This window comes from Tiliqua scincoides, chromosome 1, assembly GCF_035046505.1.
Source record: "Tiliqua scincoides isolate rTilSci1 chromosome 1, rTilSci1.hap2, whole genome shotgun sequence".
NCBI classification, from domain to species: domain Eukaryota; kingdom Metazoa; phylum Chordata; class Lepidosauria; order Squamata; family Scincidae; genus Tiliqua; species Tiliqua scincoides.
In genome coordinates this window covers 226,246,789-226,263,549 of record NC_089821.1, presented here as the reverse complement: position 1 = coordinate 226,263,549, position 16,761 = coordinate 226,246,789, and the positions used below count along the sequence as shown (strand labels likewise).

The following is a 16,761-nucleotide window of genomic DNA, read 5'->3' as shown; positions in this document are numbered from 1 at the left end:
AAAAACCAGTTCAGATTGTCAAAGGCTTTCTGTGCATCTAAGAATATCAATGCTGCTTGCTTCTCATTATGTTTCTCCATATATTCCAGTGTATCCAACACAATTCTATCGTTGTCTCTCAGTTGTCTTTTTGGTAAGAATCCACTTTCATCTTCATGAATAATGTCTTGCAAAACTACCTTAAATCTTTTAGCTAATATTGATGTAAACAGCTTATAGTCATTATTTAATAATCATTATCGGTCTATAATTTTGTGGCAGAGTTGGATCTTGACCTTCCTTAGGTATTAATGTTATATTTGCGTTTCTCCAAGTTTCGGGCATCTGTCCTCCACTTAAAATGGAATTCATCATTTCCTGCAAAGGATATAAGAGCTCCTTCTTGAAAGTCTTGTAGTATATGCTTGGGAGTTCATCTGGGCCTGGTACCTTCCCTAATTTAATCATTTTTATAGCTTCTTCCAATTCTTTTATTGTTATGGGACTGTTCATGATTTGTCTGTGCTCTTGTGATATCCTAGGTAACTTTTGCTTCCCAATGTATTCATCTATTTTTTCAGAAGATACCTCATATCCTTCATATAAATTTGAGTAATAATGTTGGAATGCTTTTTTTATTGCCATATTTTCTGTTAAGAGTCAAATCACCCTCCTTTATTTTCAGTATAGTTTTCTTTTCTCTTTCCTTTCGTAATTTATAAGCCAACCACCTCCCTGGTTTATTTGCAAATTCAAATGACCTTTGTTTCAAATAATTCAATTTAATTTCCATTTATCTTACTGTTAACATAGATAACTGTTGCTGCAAAACTTTAATTTGTTGTATGATGTTTGCATTCCCTAAGGATCTCTCTAGTTCTTCTTCCTTTCTTTTTATCTTCTGTAAAATATTTTGAATTTTGTCTTGCCTCTTTCTCTTTAATTGAAAGTTATGTTGCATGAAACATCCTCTAATAAAAGCTTTACTGGCATCCCAGACCATTCTTGGATGTGTTCCCTGACCCGAATTATCTTCAAAAAATTCAATCAATTTCTTTTTACAATCTTGTATAATAACTGGGTTTTGTAACAAAGCTTCATTTAGTTGCCATCTATAAGTATTAACTATTCTCCTATACTTCATCATTACTGGATTATGGTCTGAAAACCTCTTTGGAAGGATAGCCACTTTATTGACCTTAGCAGCTAAATTTCTAGATGTCAAAATCATATCTATTCTTGAGAAAGACGTATGCCTCTCAGAGAAGAACATATATTCCCTTGAGTCACCATTCTTCTGCCTCCAAATATCCACTAATGCCAAATTGCCCATTAAATTAAAAAAAAAATTTTTTTGGCAATTTGCCCTGATAATTTTGGATATTTCTTTCTGATTTCCTATCCATCTGTGGTAGTATTACTCCATTCCAATCGCCCAACAAACACCAGTTCTCAAAAGGCAATTCTATAAGCTTAAGTTGTTTATAAAACTTTTTATCCTCATTAGGTGCGTACACCCCCAACACCATAATTTTGGAACCATTTATCTCCCACGTATCTACCCGAATCTTCTGACATTACAAGCTCTGGTTTAAGGTGTGACTTAATATATAAAACAACTCCATTTTTCTTTTTCTCATTTGCTGATATAAACTTCTCCCCTAAGGATTTATAAACCAAGTATTTTGTGTCCTTTTTCATTATATGTTTCTTGTATACATGTGATGTTATTCTTCAAATAATAAAATATCTTTTTCCTTTTCTGGGGAGCACTTACCCCATTGACATTCCATGTTAACCATTTATAATCCATTTGCAAAACTTGAAGCTTCTTCAGTGAAGAAGGCCAATTCTATGCTTGGGATCATTAGGAAGGGTATTGAGAACAAAATGGCTAATATTATAATGCCGTTGTACAGATCTATGGTAAGGCCACACCTGGAGTATTGTGTCCAGTTCTGGTCGCCGCATCTCAAAAAAGACATAGTGGAAATGGAAAAGGTGCAAAAGAGAGCGACTAAGATGATTACGGGGCTGGGGCACCTTCCTTATGAGGAAAGGCTACGGCGTTTGGGCCTCTTCAGCCTAGAAAAGAGTTGCCTGAGGGGGGACATGATTGAGACATACAAAATTATGCAGGGGATGGACAGAGTGGATAGAGAAATGCTCTTTACACTCTCACATAACACCAGAACCAGGGGACATCCACTAAAATTGAGTGTTGGGAGAGTTAGAACAGACAAAAGAAAATATTTCTTTACTCAGCGTGTGGTCGGTCTGTGGAACTCCTTGCCATAGGATGTGGTGATGGCGTCTAGCCTGGACGCCTTTAAAAGGGGATTGGACAAGTTTCTGGAGGAAAAATTCATTATGGGGTACAAGCCATGATGTGTATGCGCAATCTCCTGATTTTAGAAATGGGTTATGTCAGAATGCCAGATGCAAGGGAGGGCACCAGGATGAGGTCTCTTGTTATCTGGTGTGCTCCCTGGGGCATTTGGTGGGCCGCTGTGAGATACAGGAAGCTGGACTAGATGGGCCTATGGCCTGATCCAGTGGGGCTGTTCTTATGTTCTTCTGTTTTGCAGTTCTTTCAGTTCCCTTCCCTCTCTTTCCAAAAAGTCTCTCATCTTCTGGATGAAATCCAACTTAAACCTTTGGCCTTTAAACATAAATGACACTCCTTCTGGAACTTCCCATTGAAAGGGAATCCTTTCATTTTTCAGCTTTAACACCAAGGGGGAATAGTCTTTCCTGTTGCGTAAAATTCTGGCAGGTATTTCTTTTAAAACCATTATATCTATGCCTTCCACCTTCATTTTTGTAGAAAAGTGTTTTTGAAGAACTTGATTTCTTAACTGTCCTTTTAACGAAATGGACCACCACATCCCTTGGGAGTCCTTGTGTCCTGGCAACTGCAGAGTTTATTCTATAAACTCTATCAATTTCCTTTTCCATAACTTCCTGTTCACATTCCAGAAAAGTTGCCAGATTTTTAATAATTTTTATTCTGATATCCTCCTCCGTCTCAGGAATAGACCTGAGCCTTAAACAATGTTCTTTATTTCTCAGTTCCAGTATGGCTAACTTATCCAATTCTCTATCCAGTTCTCTAGACATAGTTTCTGTTTTATTATCCAAAGCTTCTACTTTGCCTCTAATTTGTTTAACTTCTCCAGATGCTTGTTTTAGGAAATACTCCAACTTTTTCACTTCTTCTGTCATTTCATTTTTTAATCTAATAAGATTCTCATCCATTATATTCAGTCTTGCATCCATTTTTTTTTTTCAAAGTTCACCATCCTGCAGCTCACTTCCTCCATTTTATCCAGAAGCTTCTGTAATATCTCAGAATCTGCCATTTTTTCCAGTGTTAAATCCAATGAAGTTTTTCTAGTTGTCTTCATATTAATTTTCAAAACAAACTTTCAACAGCCTTCACCAAGATAGCAACTGAAGGTCAAATATTTCTGGCTGTTTTCCCAGAGCTGTATTTCACTCTTATCTCAGCTGTACCAATTAAATTCAAAAGACCAAGCAAAAGTCCAATTTTGCAGGACTCAACAGGGCAAGTCACCCTTTTGTATTTTTGTTGCTTGCAGTAACCAAACTCACTCCAGTCCTGTGGATATTCCAGGTCTGTGTAGGGAAAGCTCCTGATTCTCAAATCTTTTATAGCACTAAATTATCCAAGGAAATGGGAAGCTTCGGGCGTTGTAGCATATTACAGCTTCAGACACGGCAGCGAGATTAATGGAACAGTCCACACTTGAGACCATAACACATACCCTTTTCTACTGCCTACTTCATGACGTCTCACGCAAGAAATATCTAGGCCCTTTGCTAACTAGGATGCAGGGCTGGGAGGACTCAATCTTGCTTCAGTCTCTCCTTTCAACACCTGACTCTGAGACCCTTGATAGGGTCGCTGCCTTTTTATCTGGGGTAATTGCCAGGCAGAGCTCTGGAACTCTGGGCAGTATGTGAGGAAAAGACTGATGTCTATGTTGTGTTGTCTTTGTATATTTTTGTTTTGTTTTGTTCTTTCTCTGTATTTTATGCCAATAAAGGTCTTACTGAACTGAACAGTCCACACCAGAATCACCTCCAGGAATCGACTGATAAAGCCTCCGCTTCAGCAATGAAAATCCTTCAGGTGGTCCTTTTCGGTGCACCTGGCTAAACTCTTAGTCTTCCCCTGTTCTCTAGGGAAGAATTTAATCAGCTGGCATCCTCCCAAGCTCATTTCTTTCTTTCTTTTAATTAATTAATTAATTATGTTTAATTAACACACACAGACATACAAACATATAACATACATTTAGGAGTGCTAAATACCATATACTATTACTAATTAATCATACTATATCTCCTAATCTACTTACTCATCTATTTCTACCTCTTATTGATTTATCCATTTATTTATATAATATACAATAAATTTTCCCTAATGCCCTACACTATATTTTCTAAATATTCACTTTCTACCAAGCGTAAACTTCAATTGCTCATTATTAAAACAAAATCTAATTTCCAAATTATCACCTCAGCTACTTCAACTCTAATCTAATTCTTCAATCTAATTACACTTTTTTCTTTGACATAATAACCACATATAAAACAATTCTTCCACATGTTTACATTTCCAGCTATATTTTTTTAATACATTCCAATTCATATTTATCAATTCCATAAATATTCTTTTTTTTCTTCAAATAAATTTGGACCATTGTTATTAGCGGAATAAATCCTCCAATTTTCTTTAATCCTCAGATTACCCCTCAGGGTTCTTTTTCTTTCTTACTTTCCATTTTTTCTCCTGTGATATCTTTAATAATTTATCTCTATAACAGAATCTGATAAATCCACACTTTCTTATATAGGGTGTGTTCATTCTTCCAGTTAACTGGGATATATTTTCTCCTTCTTGTTCCAACAAATTTTGTGATTTTGTGTTACTTTGTCCATCTTATCTTTCTTGATCTCTACCAGCGCCTCTTCTTCGTGCTGTTGATTATCCTGTTGATTTTCCTCCTTGTCCGCTTTTTCACTCCCTTGTTTATCTTCTGCTTGTTTCTTCACATCTTCCAATTGTTCCTTATAGACATCTATCTGTTGGGAAAGAGTCTCCAGACTGCCTTGAATCTGCGAGGACCAATTCAGCTGTTGTCGCTCCATAACAAGCAATCTCTCCTTATTAATCAAGATTTTCTGTATCCACATTTCTGGAACAGAGTTCATTTTGCAATTTCTCTCTAGTCCACTTGATGTCCACAACATATTATTCTCCTCACTTCCACCACGTCATTACTACTTTGCCATCCGCATTCCTTACATACCTCTTGCAGATAACAGTCCAGTGTGGTTAACGGAGAGAAAAACAAAATGAAAGAAAACAGTCTCACCGTCTCTGGTGCAGAGAAAACAAAGCTCTTTCAAATCTAATGAGAATTATATTTATATCCAATTATGTCCAAGAATAATTCTGGGTTTTAGTTCACACCCAAGTTATAGTTGTAATTATAATCCACCACTAGTTTATTCCATGACAGAGAAAAAGAGCACTTTCAACCTCCTTAAAAAGCCTCTCGTTAACGCCTTCAATATATCCAGGGCTTTTAGCCAAATAAGTCAATCATAGCCGGGTAAAATATTAACACTTGCTTATCTTGTGCGGTACGCAGGACCTATTAACACTTGCTTATCTTGTGCGGTACGCGGTTGTGCGGTACGCAGGACCTGGTTAGAGATGTAAACGTTACTGAGCCATTGGGGAACAGTGATCATGCTGCGATCCGTTTTGACGTGCACGTTGGGGGAAGAATACCAGGCAAATCTCTAACAAAAACCCTTGACTTCCGACGGGCGGACTTCCCTCAAATGAGGAGGCTGGTTAGAAGGAGGTTGAAAGGGAGGGTAAAAAGAGTCCAGTCTCTCCAGAGTGCATGGAGGCTGCTTAAAACAACAGTAATAGAGGCCCAGCAGAGGTGTATACCGCAAAGAAAGAAGGGTTCCACTAAATCCAGGAGAGTGCCCGCATGGCTAACCAGCCAAGTTAGAGAGGCTGTGAAGGGCAAGGAAGCTTCCTTCCGTAAATGGAAGTCTTGCCCTAATGAAGAGAATAAAAAGGAACATAAACTGTGGCAAAAGAAATGTAAGAAGGTGATAGGGGAGGCCAAGCGAGACTATGAGGAACGCATGGCCAGCAACATTAAGGGGAATAATAAAAGCTTCTTCAAATATGTTAGAAGCAGGAAACCCGCCAGAGAAGCGGTTGGCCCTCTGGATGGTGAGGGAGGGAAAGGGGAGATAAAAGGAGACTTAGAGATGGCAGAGAAATTAAATGAGTTCTTTGCATCTGTCTTCACGGCAGAAGACCTCGGGCAGATACCGCTGCCCGAACGGCCCCTCCTAACCGAGGAGTTAAGTCAGATAGAGGTTAAAAGAGAAGATGTTTCAGACCTCATTGATAAATTAAAGATCAATAAGTCACCGGGCCCTGATGGCATACACCCAAGGGTTATTAAGGAATTGAAGAATGAAGTTGCAGATCTCTTGACTAAGGTATGCAACTTGTCCCTCAAAACGGCCATGGTGCCAGAAGATTGGAGGACAGCAAATGTCACGCCTATTTTTAAAAAGGGAAAGAGGGGGGACCCGGGAAACTATAGGCCAGTCAGCCTAACATCCATACCGGGTAAGATGGTGGAATGCCTCATCAAAGATAGGATCTCAAAACACATAGATGAACAGGCCTTGCTGAGGGAGAGTCAGCATGGCTTCTGTAAGGGTAAGTCTTGCCTCACAAACCTTATAGAATTCTTTGAAAAGGTCAACAGGCATGTGGATGCGGGAGAACCCGTGGACATTATATATCTGGACTTTCAGAAGGCGTTTGACACGGTCCCTCACCAAAGGCTACTGAAAAAACTCCACAGTCAGGGAATTAGAGGACAGGTCCTCTCGTGGATTGAGAACTGGTTGGAGGCCAGGAAGCAGAGAGTGGGTGTCAATGGGCAATTTTCACAATGGAGAGAGGTGAAAAGCGGTGTGCCCCAAGGATCTGTCCTGGGACCGGTGCTTTTCAACCTCTTCATAAATGACCTGGAGACAGGGTTGAGCAGTGAAGTGGCTAAGTTTGCAGACGACACCAAACTTTTCCGAGTGGTGAAGACCAGAAGTGATTGTGAGGAGCTCCAGAAGGATCTCTCCAGACTGGCAGAATGGGCAGCAAAATGGCAGATGCGCTTCAATGTCAGTAAGTGTAAAGTCATGCACATTGGGGCAAAAAATCAAAACTTTAGATATAGGCTGATGGGTTCTGAGCTGTCTGTGACAGATCAGGAGAGAGATCTTGGGGTGGTGGTGGACAGGTCGATGAAAGTGTCGACCCAATGTGCGGCGGCAGTGAAGAAGGCCAATTCTATGCTTGGGATCATTAGGAAGGGTATTGAGAACAAAACGGCTAATATTATAATGCCGTTGTACAAATCGATGGTAAGGCCACACCTGGAGTATTGTGTCCAGTTCTGGTCGCCGCATCTCAAAAAAGACATAGTGGAAATGGAAAAGGTGCAAAAGAGAGCGACTAAGCTGATTACGGGGCTGGGGCACCTTCCTTATGAGGAAAGGCTACGGCGTTTGGGCCTCTTCAGCCTAGAAAAGAGACGCTTGAGGGGGGACATGATTGAGACATACAAAATTATGCAGGGGATGGACAGAGTAGATAGGGAGATGCTCTTTACACTCTCACATAATACCAGAACCAGGGGACATCCACTAAAATTGAGTGTTGGGCGGGTTAGGACAGACAAAAGAAAATATTTCTTTACTCAGCGTGTGGTCGGTCTGTGGAACTCCTTGCCACAGGATGTGGTGCTGGCGTCTAGCCTAGACGCCTTTAAAAGGGGATTGGACGAGTTTCTGGAGGAAAAATCCATTATGGGGTACAAGCCATGATGTGTATGCGCAACCTCCTGATTTTAGGAATGGGTTAAGTCAGAATGCCAGATGTAGGGGAGAGCACCAGGACGAGGTCTCTTGTTATCTGGTGTGCTCCCTGGGGCATTTGGTGGGCCGCTGTGAGATACAGGAAGCTGGACTAGATGGGCCTATGGCCTGATCCAGTGGGGCTGTTCTTATGTTCTTATGTTCTTATCTTAAATTTCCAGCTTAAACTTTATACTTCACGCTTTTTGTGCTGAGATATGGCATCTCAGCACAGAGCTAGCAGCTTGATTGCAGATCACTGCACCTCCCCCAATACTGTCACAAACGGTTAGATTCCTCTGAGAAGAAAGCCGCCCCCCCCCCGTCGGGCTTTCAGTTTCCCAGACACCTGCACTGATGAAGATCGTCTCTCCTAACAAAGTTCTTCAGGTCCTCTTCAGACCTGCAGTATTTGGGGGAAAACAAACTGTCTCCCAGGAGCTCCTGGGGACATGTCTGTTTGTCCACTGTTGGCTCCTCCTCCCTCCCAAGCTGATTTCTAGCCATGTTGATATCTCCACCACAGCGAAGATACAGCCGTCCAACAGAAGCTCCTGATATTTTTCATTGCATTCACAGGTGTTGAAAGCCTGCCCAATGTAAATAAGGGAGAGGGCTTTGGGTATTCTAGGCTGTTCCTAGAAATACCGAGTTATTAATTATTATTATTTATTTATTTATTTCTGTTGGAAGGTTTTTGATTTACTGGTTGAGCAGAGTCTTTGATAGTCATTCCTTTCAAGTAAGCAAAGGTACGTTTGGTCAATGCATGGTGTCTTATTAAAAAAAAAGGCACTTGCATTAAAACCTAGTAGTTCATTCAGTAAGTACAAGTCTTGCTGTTCTTCACATAGGTCTCACAAACGCTATGCTGCCTCTGTAGCATCTAATAAATTTTCATGATCAAGCCAGTAGTAATATTCTTGAAATATTATTGAAAACATTCATGGCTTTGTTTGGTTTAAATGAAACTACCAACTGGCATTACAGCTTTAATCCAGAAGTTATCAGACTTTATATAATAAAAGCGTTGGCACCTAATTGTTTTAGATTTTTTTTAACTTAGTTACTCAAATTTTATAGTGTTTTTAGGCCACTTCAAAATAATTCTGTTTTTAATGCCTATAAAATATACCCAAAGCTCAAGTTGGCCAATACTTGAGAAGCATTTTTATCACATTATGTGTAGGTCACAAAGATCAAATCAGAGTTAGCATGACACTTCCAACTGGTAATGAACTAAATAAATAAGATTAGTAGTGTACATAAATATCTTAGAGCCAGTGGGAGTTTTTCTCCTTGGGCAGCTATTAATGGAGGAAGTCTGGATTAGAACCATGGCTAGAACCTTTCTCCTAGGGCTGCACATGGCTTCATTTGAAAAATCAAGCACATAACCCTGGTCATACAATAGGCATACAGTCTAGTTTGGCACTCAGGGCCCAATCCTGTCCAACTTTCCTGCAATGCAGCCCTGAGGTAAAGGAACAAACATTCTTTTATGTTGAGGTGGCTTCTGTGGGTGCTGCCCCCCCACTGCAGGATGCATTACACATCCCATTGACATGGTTGCATCAGTGCTGGAAAGTTGGATAGACTTGGGCCCTCAGTTATTCAATGTACAGGGAAATTAAACCAGCAGATCCTGCTGTTTTTCCAGCCTCTTTTTTATAAACATCCTCTTCCATTTGTACCAGTGTGTGCATGGAAATAAAAAGAGAGGTGACAACTGAGGAGAGCACTTTATAATAATAATGTTATTGTTGTTGTTGTTATTGTTATTGTTGTTAATAACAACAACAACTTTATTTATACCCCGCCCTTCTCCCCAAAGGGACCCAGGGCGGCTTAATACATTTGACCAAATGTGCTATGGCCCATGAAAGCTGATGCTACAAATAAAATGTTCATTTTCTGGTTCCAACATACACTCTTGCTTTCACTGAACATATGAGAAATAAATATTTTGTGTAAAATTAGAGTAATTTGGGGTTGTGACCCAAGAATCTGTGGAATTTGTAGTCTTTTTTTCTAACTTGTTATAGTAGAAGTAATATTTTTTAAGCGACTGGAAAAAGAAAAAAAGCACTGTACACCCATAAGATTAACAATGTGCAACACCCTGCCTGCAAGCTTATAATTGGCCTCCTCAGACATATAAGGAAAAGGAAGATGGGGAATAAGGAGAGACAGTGGAGGAAGACAGGCATCATGTTACAATTGTGGTGAATTAGAGTAGGCCTGGGAGAATAAATAGGTCTTGAGATGGGAACAGAAAATCATTATGAATGTGATCTAGAGAGGTGCTCAAATAACAGTACTGTATTAGGGACCAATTCTCTCCAACTTTCCAACACCTGTGCAGCTACAATGTAGTACCAAGGCAAGGGAACAAACATTCCCTTACCTTGTGGAGGCCTCCATCACGAGCCTCCCACCACAGGATGCAGCACACACCCCATTGGCATGGCTACACCAGTGCTGGAAAGTTGGATAGGATTGGGCCCTTAGTCCAGCAAGGCGTATCTCTGCCTTAGGTACCTTATTTTGCAAAACAGGTTTTGCTTTGGAATTGTGCAACTATACTCCATTTCCACTGCATTACTCTGTCTCAGGTGCAGGTTCAGTTTATCATACAATTCAGATTACTATTTTGATATCCACAAGGAGTTAGCTACAGGTGAACATTAATGCACACACAGACACACTTTTCAGAGTAGCTAATACAATCCCAACATTTCCTCCACCCCCTAGTTACAGAAATAAAATTTTATAAGCTATTTTGATGTAATGTTAAAGTTTGAAATAGACCCATTTACTATATCTCATTAGGTAGAAATATGGGCGCTACATACCTGTAATTGCTAAAATTAACCTATTTTTGTTTCATCACTAGGATTTTGAAGAAGGCTGTTTCCTGCTTACAAAATGTGATGCAGCTCAAGTCACTGCACAGAAAATCCTTGTTACAGAGAAAGGAAACATTGTCACCTCTTTCTTGACAGAGATGTTCAGGCCTTTTGTGGATGGTTACCAGGTACAAAATTATTTTTTCCAGGAAAATTGTTTTTTCCAGGCTCGGTTCCATTTTTGTTATGGGGAGGGGAATGATGATAATTGTCACTGGTCTTCAGTGACAGATGGTTAGTGAGGAGATGTATTTATAAATGAATATGTTTTATAATTTTCAAGTTACCTTGAAATATTAATCACCCTTTTAAAACAATGGGTGGCATCTAAACTCCTATATCTTCCAGAACAAGCAACTCTGGATCCTACCCATTAAAAGCAGCAGCTAAGTAACAAAGGCAACCATAAATCTTACAAATCAAATGCAACCACAGCAGCATCAGATTCTACACTCTAAGTCTAAGCATTGTGGTAGTCCTTTCTGTGTAAATCATTTCACGTGTATTATCTGGATGTACAGGTGGAGCCTGTTTATCTGCAGATTTTAAATCCATGGATCTAGATCAACGTGGGTTCTCTGGACTCTCATTGATCCAGACTCAGCTCCACCTGAGTGCTCTGGTCCCCTTCGGAGGGCTTATTGAGGCCCAGAGAGGCAGCATGTGTCCCCCCACTGCCTCTTCAGAGTGGCCCACAGAGGTGAAAAAATGCCACTTCCGGTTTCCTTTGGAAATTCGGAAGCAATATTTTTATGCTGAAGCTTCCCCAGAGCTCAGAATGCCTTGAAAGTAATGTTTTTACACCAAAGCTTCCCCAAGCCTCAGAATGCCTTAAAAGGCATAAAAATATTTCCAGTTTCTCTTCGAAAACTGGAAGTGGCGATTTTTCACTTCTATAGGCCATTCTGAAACCCACTGAGGCAGCGGCGGACACACACTGCCTCTGCAGGCTTCAGAAAGCCCTCCAGAGGGGACCGGAGTGCAGCTCCAGTCCCCTTTGGGAGGGCTTAAGGGGGCAAAGATTGTAGATTTCATTATCTGTGAAACTCGGTATCAGTGGGGGATCTGAGAACAGATCCCTCGCGGATACTGAGGCCTCACCTGTAATCTTTACAAAAACCTGGTAAGCATACCTGCAAAACTTAGGATACACTTCATTATTAGGATAAAACTTGGGATACAGTCCTCATTATTATTATTGTAACTGGATGTGCATGTTAAAAATCTTGCTGGGCATGCCTGAATTCCTGGGCATTCAAAAGCTCTTTAAAATGCTGTGAAGTCTTTGTCATTCAGTCCCAAAGCTGTGTTTTTATAATGAGCTTTCCATCCCAGTGGATTATTTATGAAAGCCAGATGATATTGGGGATGGTTTTGTTGATATAATTGATGATCTGAACAAAAAGGTTTGCTTATTTACGAGGGGTTTTTGGTCCTAGATAATTTGTGAGTACCTTTCTAAGGAAGTAAATGAGGACTTCACTGAGAAGCAATTTATATTTGGAGTAAGAAGTTTTGCTTCCCGGCTTCTTGAGACAGGTGCGTGTTCTTTGGACACTGGAACTTTTTCCTTTAGTTAGATTTTGGCTTACAAAGACTGCAGTCTTAATTGCTGCTTTTCTTTCTGTTTAGGAAGCACTCAGTGTTACGAGGTACTGTCTTCAGATATGCAGAAAAATGCCTTGGCAGCTCTTGTACGATTTGGCACGGTGACGAGAAAGAAAATGTGAGTATGTTGTTGTGGCTTACAAGAAAAAAATAGGAATCCAGCTCCAACATTCAAAATTGTTTACCAGAAAATTATGGAGCAAGGTCTACTACAGTTGCACAAAGTTTTCCATTTACTGCAAAATGTCAACCTTAAAAAAGCCTTGCAAACAATGAAATCAAATGCTTCTCAACTTTACTTTTGGGTAGTTCTTTCTTTACTAGTATATTGTCTCCTTACCAAAAAAAGGAAAAGATTCAGATAAATGATCTTGCTTGTTTACCTTCTAAGAACTATTTTGGCTTTGCTCAGTTTCTAGGGATATGTGTGATGATTGGAAAGATTTTAGAAAATCTTTGCAATGATTTTTAAAAGGGCCAATTTAATGTTTCTGGCATTAAATGCTCCTGGAAAGAAGCAGTTTACATGTTCTGAGTACAGTAGTTATGTATTAATCTAGTGATTACTGGGTACAGTACCCAAGTATAATGCCACCATTTGTGCTCTTGACCCAAACTTGCATTGCGTGAGAAAGTCAGCAATATGATAGTGAGGTGAATGCCTTTGAAAAATGATTTTAAAAGAGAGTTTTTATGGGATAGGATTGTAAGACAAGAAACTGACCTCTGTTGGCAAGCTTTTCCAGATTTCAGTCAAGAGTATAGCTTTTTGCCTTTTCTGGATAGAAAGACAGAAGACTCAGAAATTGAAATTCTCAAGGTGATATTAACTAGGCATACAGTTGACCAATACTTTGATAGACTGAAGGTATACTGTATTGGCAATCCTTTTTCATGTCAAAGTCTCTAATCATGCATTGGTTCCCAAACTGTAAGCTGTGGCTCCCCAGGGAGCTACAGAATCCTGGGGGGAAAAACCCCAATGCCCCATACCATATATAGGAATGTAACCCTAATGGGGAGCTGCAGCCAATGGTCCAGTAGGTCAAGGGAGCCGTCATTCGAAAAAGTTTGGTAACCACTGCTGTAATGGCATCCTGGAAGGTATAAAGTGTATATACAGCAAATGTGCAGTAATTACTTTTAAGAATTGCTTTGCTGTTTTTCACATGCTTTTTTTTCTTTTGAATGGAGAACTAGAAATCTCTGTTGCTTAGTTTTTGTGTGTGTTTTTCCTCCCTAGAACTGATGGATTCACTTACAGTGTAAGTAAAGAGGCTCTGAGTAAAACTGCAGGAATGTTTGGTAAGTGTACCTGTTGGGCACTATGAAATTTGAGAGATTTTTTGAATGACATAGGGCCTTAGGTACCCCATTTGCATTGTGCCTTATAGTGGGTACAAAATGTTCCATTCTGTCATAATGACTTTGAGTATTTCTTCACTGTATGATTATTCCGGCCTGTAGTAGGGAAACCTGTCATTCTATGTTGAGGTGAATGTGTCAGCTCCACACAGATTTCAACTATTGAGACACAGGCTACTGTGGAGGAGGAGGAGATTTATTTAGTGTCATCAATGGGCATGGCACTTTACAGTAGAAAAGGAGACAAGTCCCTGCCCCAAATTGCCCACACTCTAAAACAGACACAAGGGAGACATCAGAAGAAGGTGAAGAAAGTGGTCCCAGGGAAGATGAGGAAGAATATGCATTTATTTTATGTAATGCACTTGGGCTTAATTGCAGTAAGGTAGAGGGACTGGGGGGCAGGGGGGAAGAAGTGCTAACGTCTGTATGTCCATTATAGAAAAATAATATATAGCAAGGTAGCTGGTTTGGGATACCAGTGGTGGGCAAGCTCTTTACGCCTCATCTTCCAAGAATGAAAAATTGAAATGAGTTTTTGTTTTTTTAAAGCCCTTGGCAAGGGAATATAGATTTTAGGCTAAGACGTGCTTGTTATATACATGGTTTATTCTGCTTGCAATACTGAACTTTCCATAGAACTTAGAATATATTGGCAAAGAGTAGATGTGCAGAAGGCATAGAGGTGAGGGGTTGAGATGGTAAAGGTGGGGGAAAGTTGATGGGGCAGTGATACAGGACCTTCAGGCTTTTCCTTTAGAGCACTGAACCTCTGCTAAATCTCAATTGTTTCTGTTCAAACAATTTTTTAAACTAATCTCACTGGTAAGATTATTTTGGGTATTTTTTACAAAAATCACTGACTTAACAAATTGAGTGAGAGCTCAGTCCTAGGCACCCATTGGGCCAGCGCTCGTTGGGCCAGTGCAAGTCCCTTGTGCTGGTTCAGGAGTGTTGCAACCATGCTGTAAGGCATGTTTGTGCCTCCTTGTGAATCAGCCGGTAAAAGGACATGTGCCAACCCACACAGGCCAGATCCACCTTCAGCACCATCACAGGCAGGTAAGTTCGCATTGGCCTCCCTAGGCTGGTGTGGTGGTTTTGGGAGGGAACAATGGTGGGTAGACTGACTCAGGGAAGGGGATGGGACCAGGACTGGCATTTAGTCTGTAGCTTAACCCCCGCCCCCAGTCCAGGCAACCTTACATGGGCTGCTTGAATTTGCGTTGGGATGTATGTCATCTTACTCTGTTGTGTCCCAGCCCACCTGTGCTGGATACAACATAGGCCAGTTGGACTGTCTGTTCCAATGTGGGTTAGGATTGTGTTGTAAAATAATTAGATTAAAAGATAGGAGGCATGTAGAACCAAAATTTGTAGTTGAATGGTGTCCTTTTATAGACTTTTGGAAGATGAAATATAATATTGAGGTTTATAGCTGTCATTCTTTTTTAATTATGTTTGGATTTGCTATTTATAAATCTGTAAACTAATGAATTTGTTTTATATAGTTGTATATATTATGTTGCGTACATTTTCTAAGAATAAAAGAAACATGCAGTTATTGAGGGATTTAAACCCTAAATTTTGCACTAAATTTTGCACTGAGATCTATATTGCCATATATTTTATGGAGATTTAAAAAATACACACACACACACACACAGAGCTGTGATTGTGCCCTACCTTATGTAATTTGTGTCTTATTTTGTAATCCCAGTCCCCTAATAATTCTAGGCTTTGTTGCCTCATTTTAGCAGCGCCTGCTCCTGTTTGTTCTGAGCTCTTCAGAGTAGGATACAAATGTAATTAGAAAGCATTTGTAGAACAACTAAACTATGGTACAAACTTTCCTTATAACTTGCTACATTCTCACAATGTTCCACCCATAATATATGCTTATCCAGAGGGCACATTAGAAATTCCTTTGTAACTCCAATCCCTTGACTTCAGAAACTGTTCTTACCTTGTTGCCTCACTCTTGATCTGGATAGTAGCTGGACAGTAACCTCCCGAGAGGAGGCTGATCTCTTTACAGTAATTCCTCTAATAATGCTTGGGATCAGTTCCTGAAAAGACAAGCACTGTTTGAAATGATGCTCTTGGAAGCATCACTGAAGGGAAGTAGTACTGATTGGCTGGAATGCCTGCTCTTGTTGGCTACAGCAGGTGTCAGTCATCCCCAGGATGAAGTGCTGTAACAAAACAGATAACTGAGAGATTACTGAATTTGAAAAAGAATGCCTCCGAGTCAGAAAAAAACATGAGACTCAGCAAATACAAAGAGTTCACATTCTGAGAAACACAGCTTATTGCTTTTCTCAGTTTTACTGTGTGATTCTCCCCGCCCGTGCCCACATAGTTTTATGCACTGCTATTCTAACAATGTCATAAAGGAAAGTAGAAGGAGATCTTCCAAGATGTCTCACTCAGAACGGTTATGTTCTGTATCCCTACCCTTTAGAATCAAGGATACCTGTAAGGAAACTGTTGGCTGCAAGACTGTAACTGGCAACATCTTGAGTGGCTTGCCCTATGTACGCTGCAAATGGAGAATGCTTGGAAGGTAAAGCAAATGATGGGTAGAGTGAAGAGACTCAAGACTAAAGAACACACCAGCTACCTTGAGATGTTTTCACTTCAGGTGTGGGAAGAATTCCTGGAGTCCAAATGTTTTCATCACTGCTCTGAAAACTTGATCAGCACTGATACATAGGATTATTTGTTTACGTATGTTCTCTAACGTTGTCTTCCCCCCCTTCATCCACAGTTGGCATTTGACAGAATTGCACAGTAATGTCTGAAATGGTTGTCACGATAATGACACAGTTGGTTTTATATAATTATCTTGTAAAAAATTGTAACAGAGCAACTAAGGAAATAACATTAAAAACAATATTTAAAGAAAAAA

General features: G+C 40.0%; 1 protein-coding gene across 2 annotated transcripts in view; it reads left to right on the top strand.

Moving 5' to 3' along the window:
• GNPAT (glyceronephosphate O-acyltransferase) overlaps positions 1-16,761 on the top strand; it is a 42,895-nt gene extending 26,134 nt beyond the window's left edge. For both annotated transcript variants that reach the window (XM_066616596.1, XM_066616588.1), the window contains exons 12-16: positions 10,865-11,005; positions 12,317-12,416; positions 12,510-12,603; positions 13,729-13,790; positions 16,315-16,761. In XM_066616596.1, the coding sequence (XP_066472693.1) occupies positions 10,865-11,005; positions 12,317-12,416; positions 12,510-12,603; positions 13,729-13,790; positions 16,315-16,358 (441 nt within the window). In that variant the 3' untranslated portion in view covers positions 16,359-16,761. The remainder of the gene's footprint in view (positions 1-10,864; positions 11,006-12,316; positions 12,417-12,509; positions 12,604-13,728; positions 13,791-16,314) is intronic.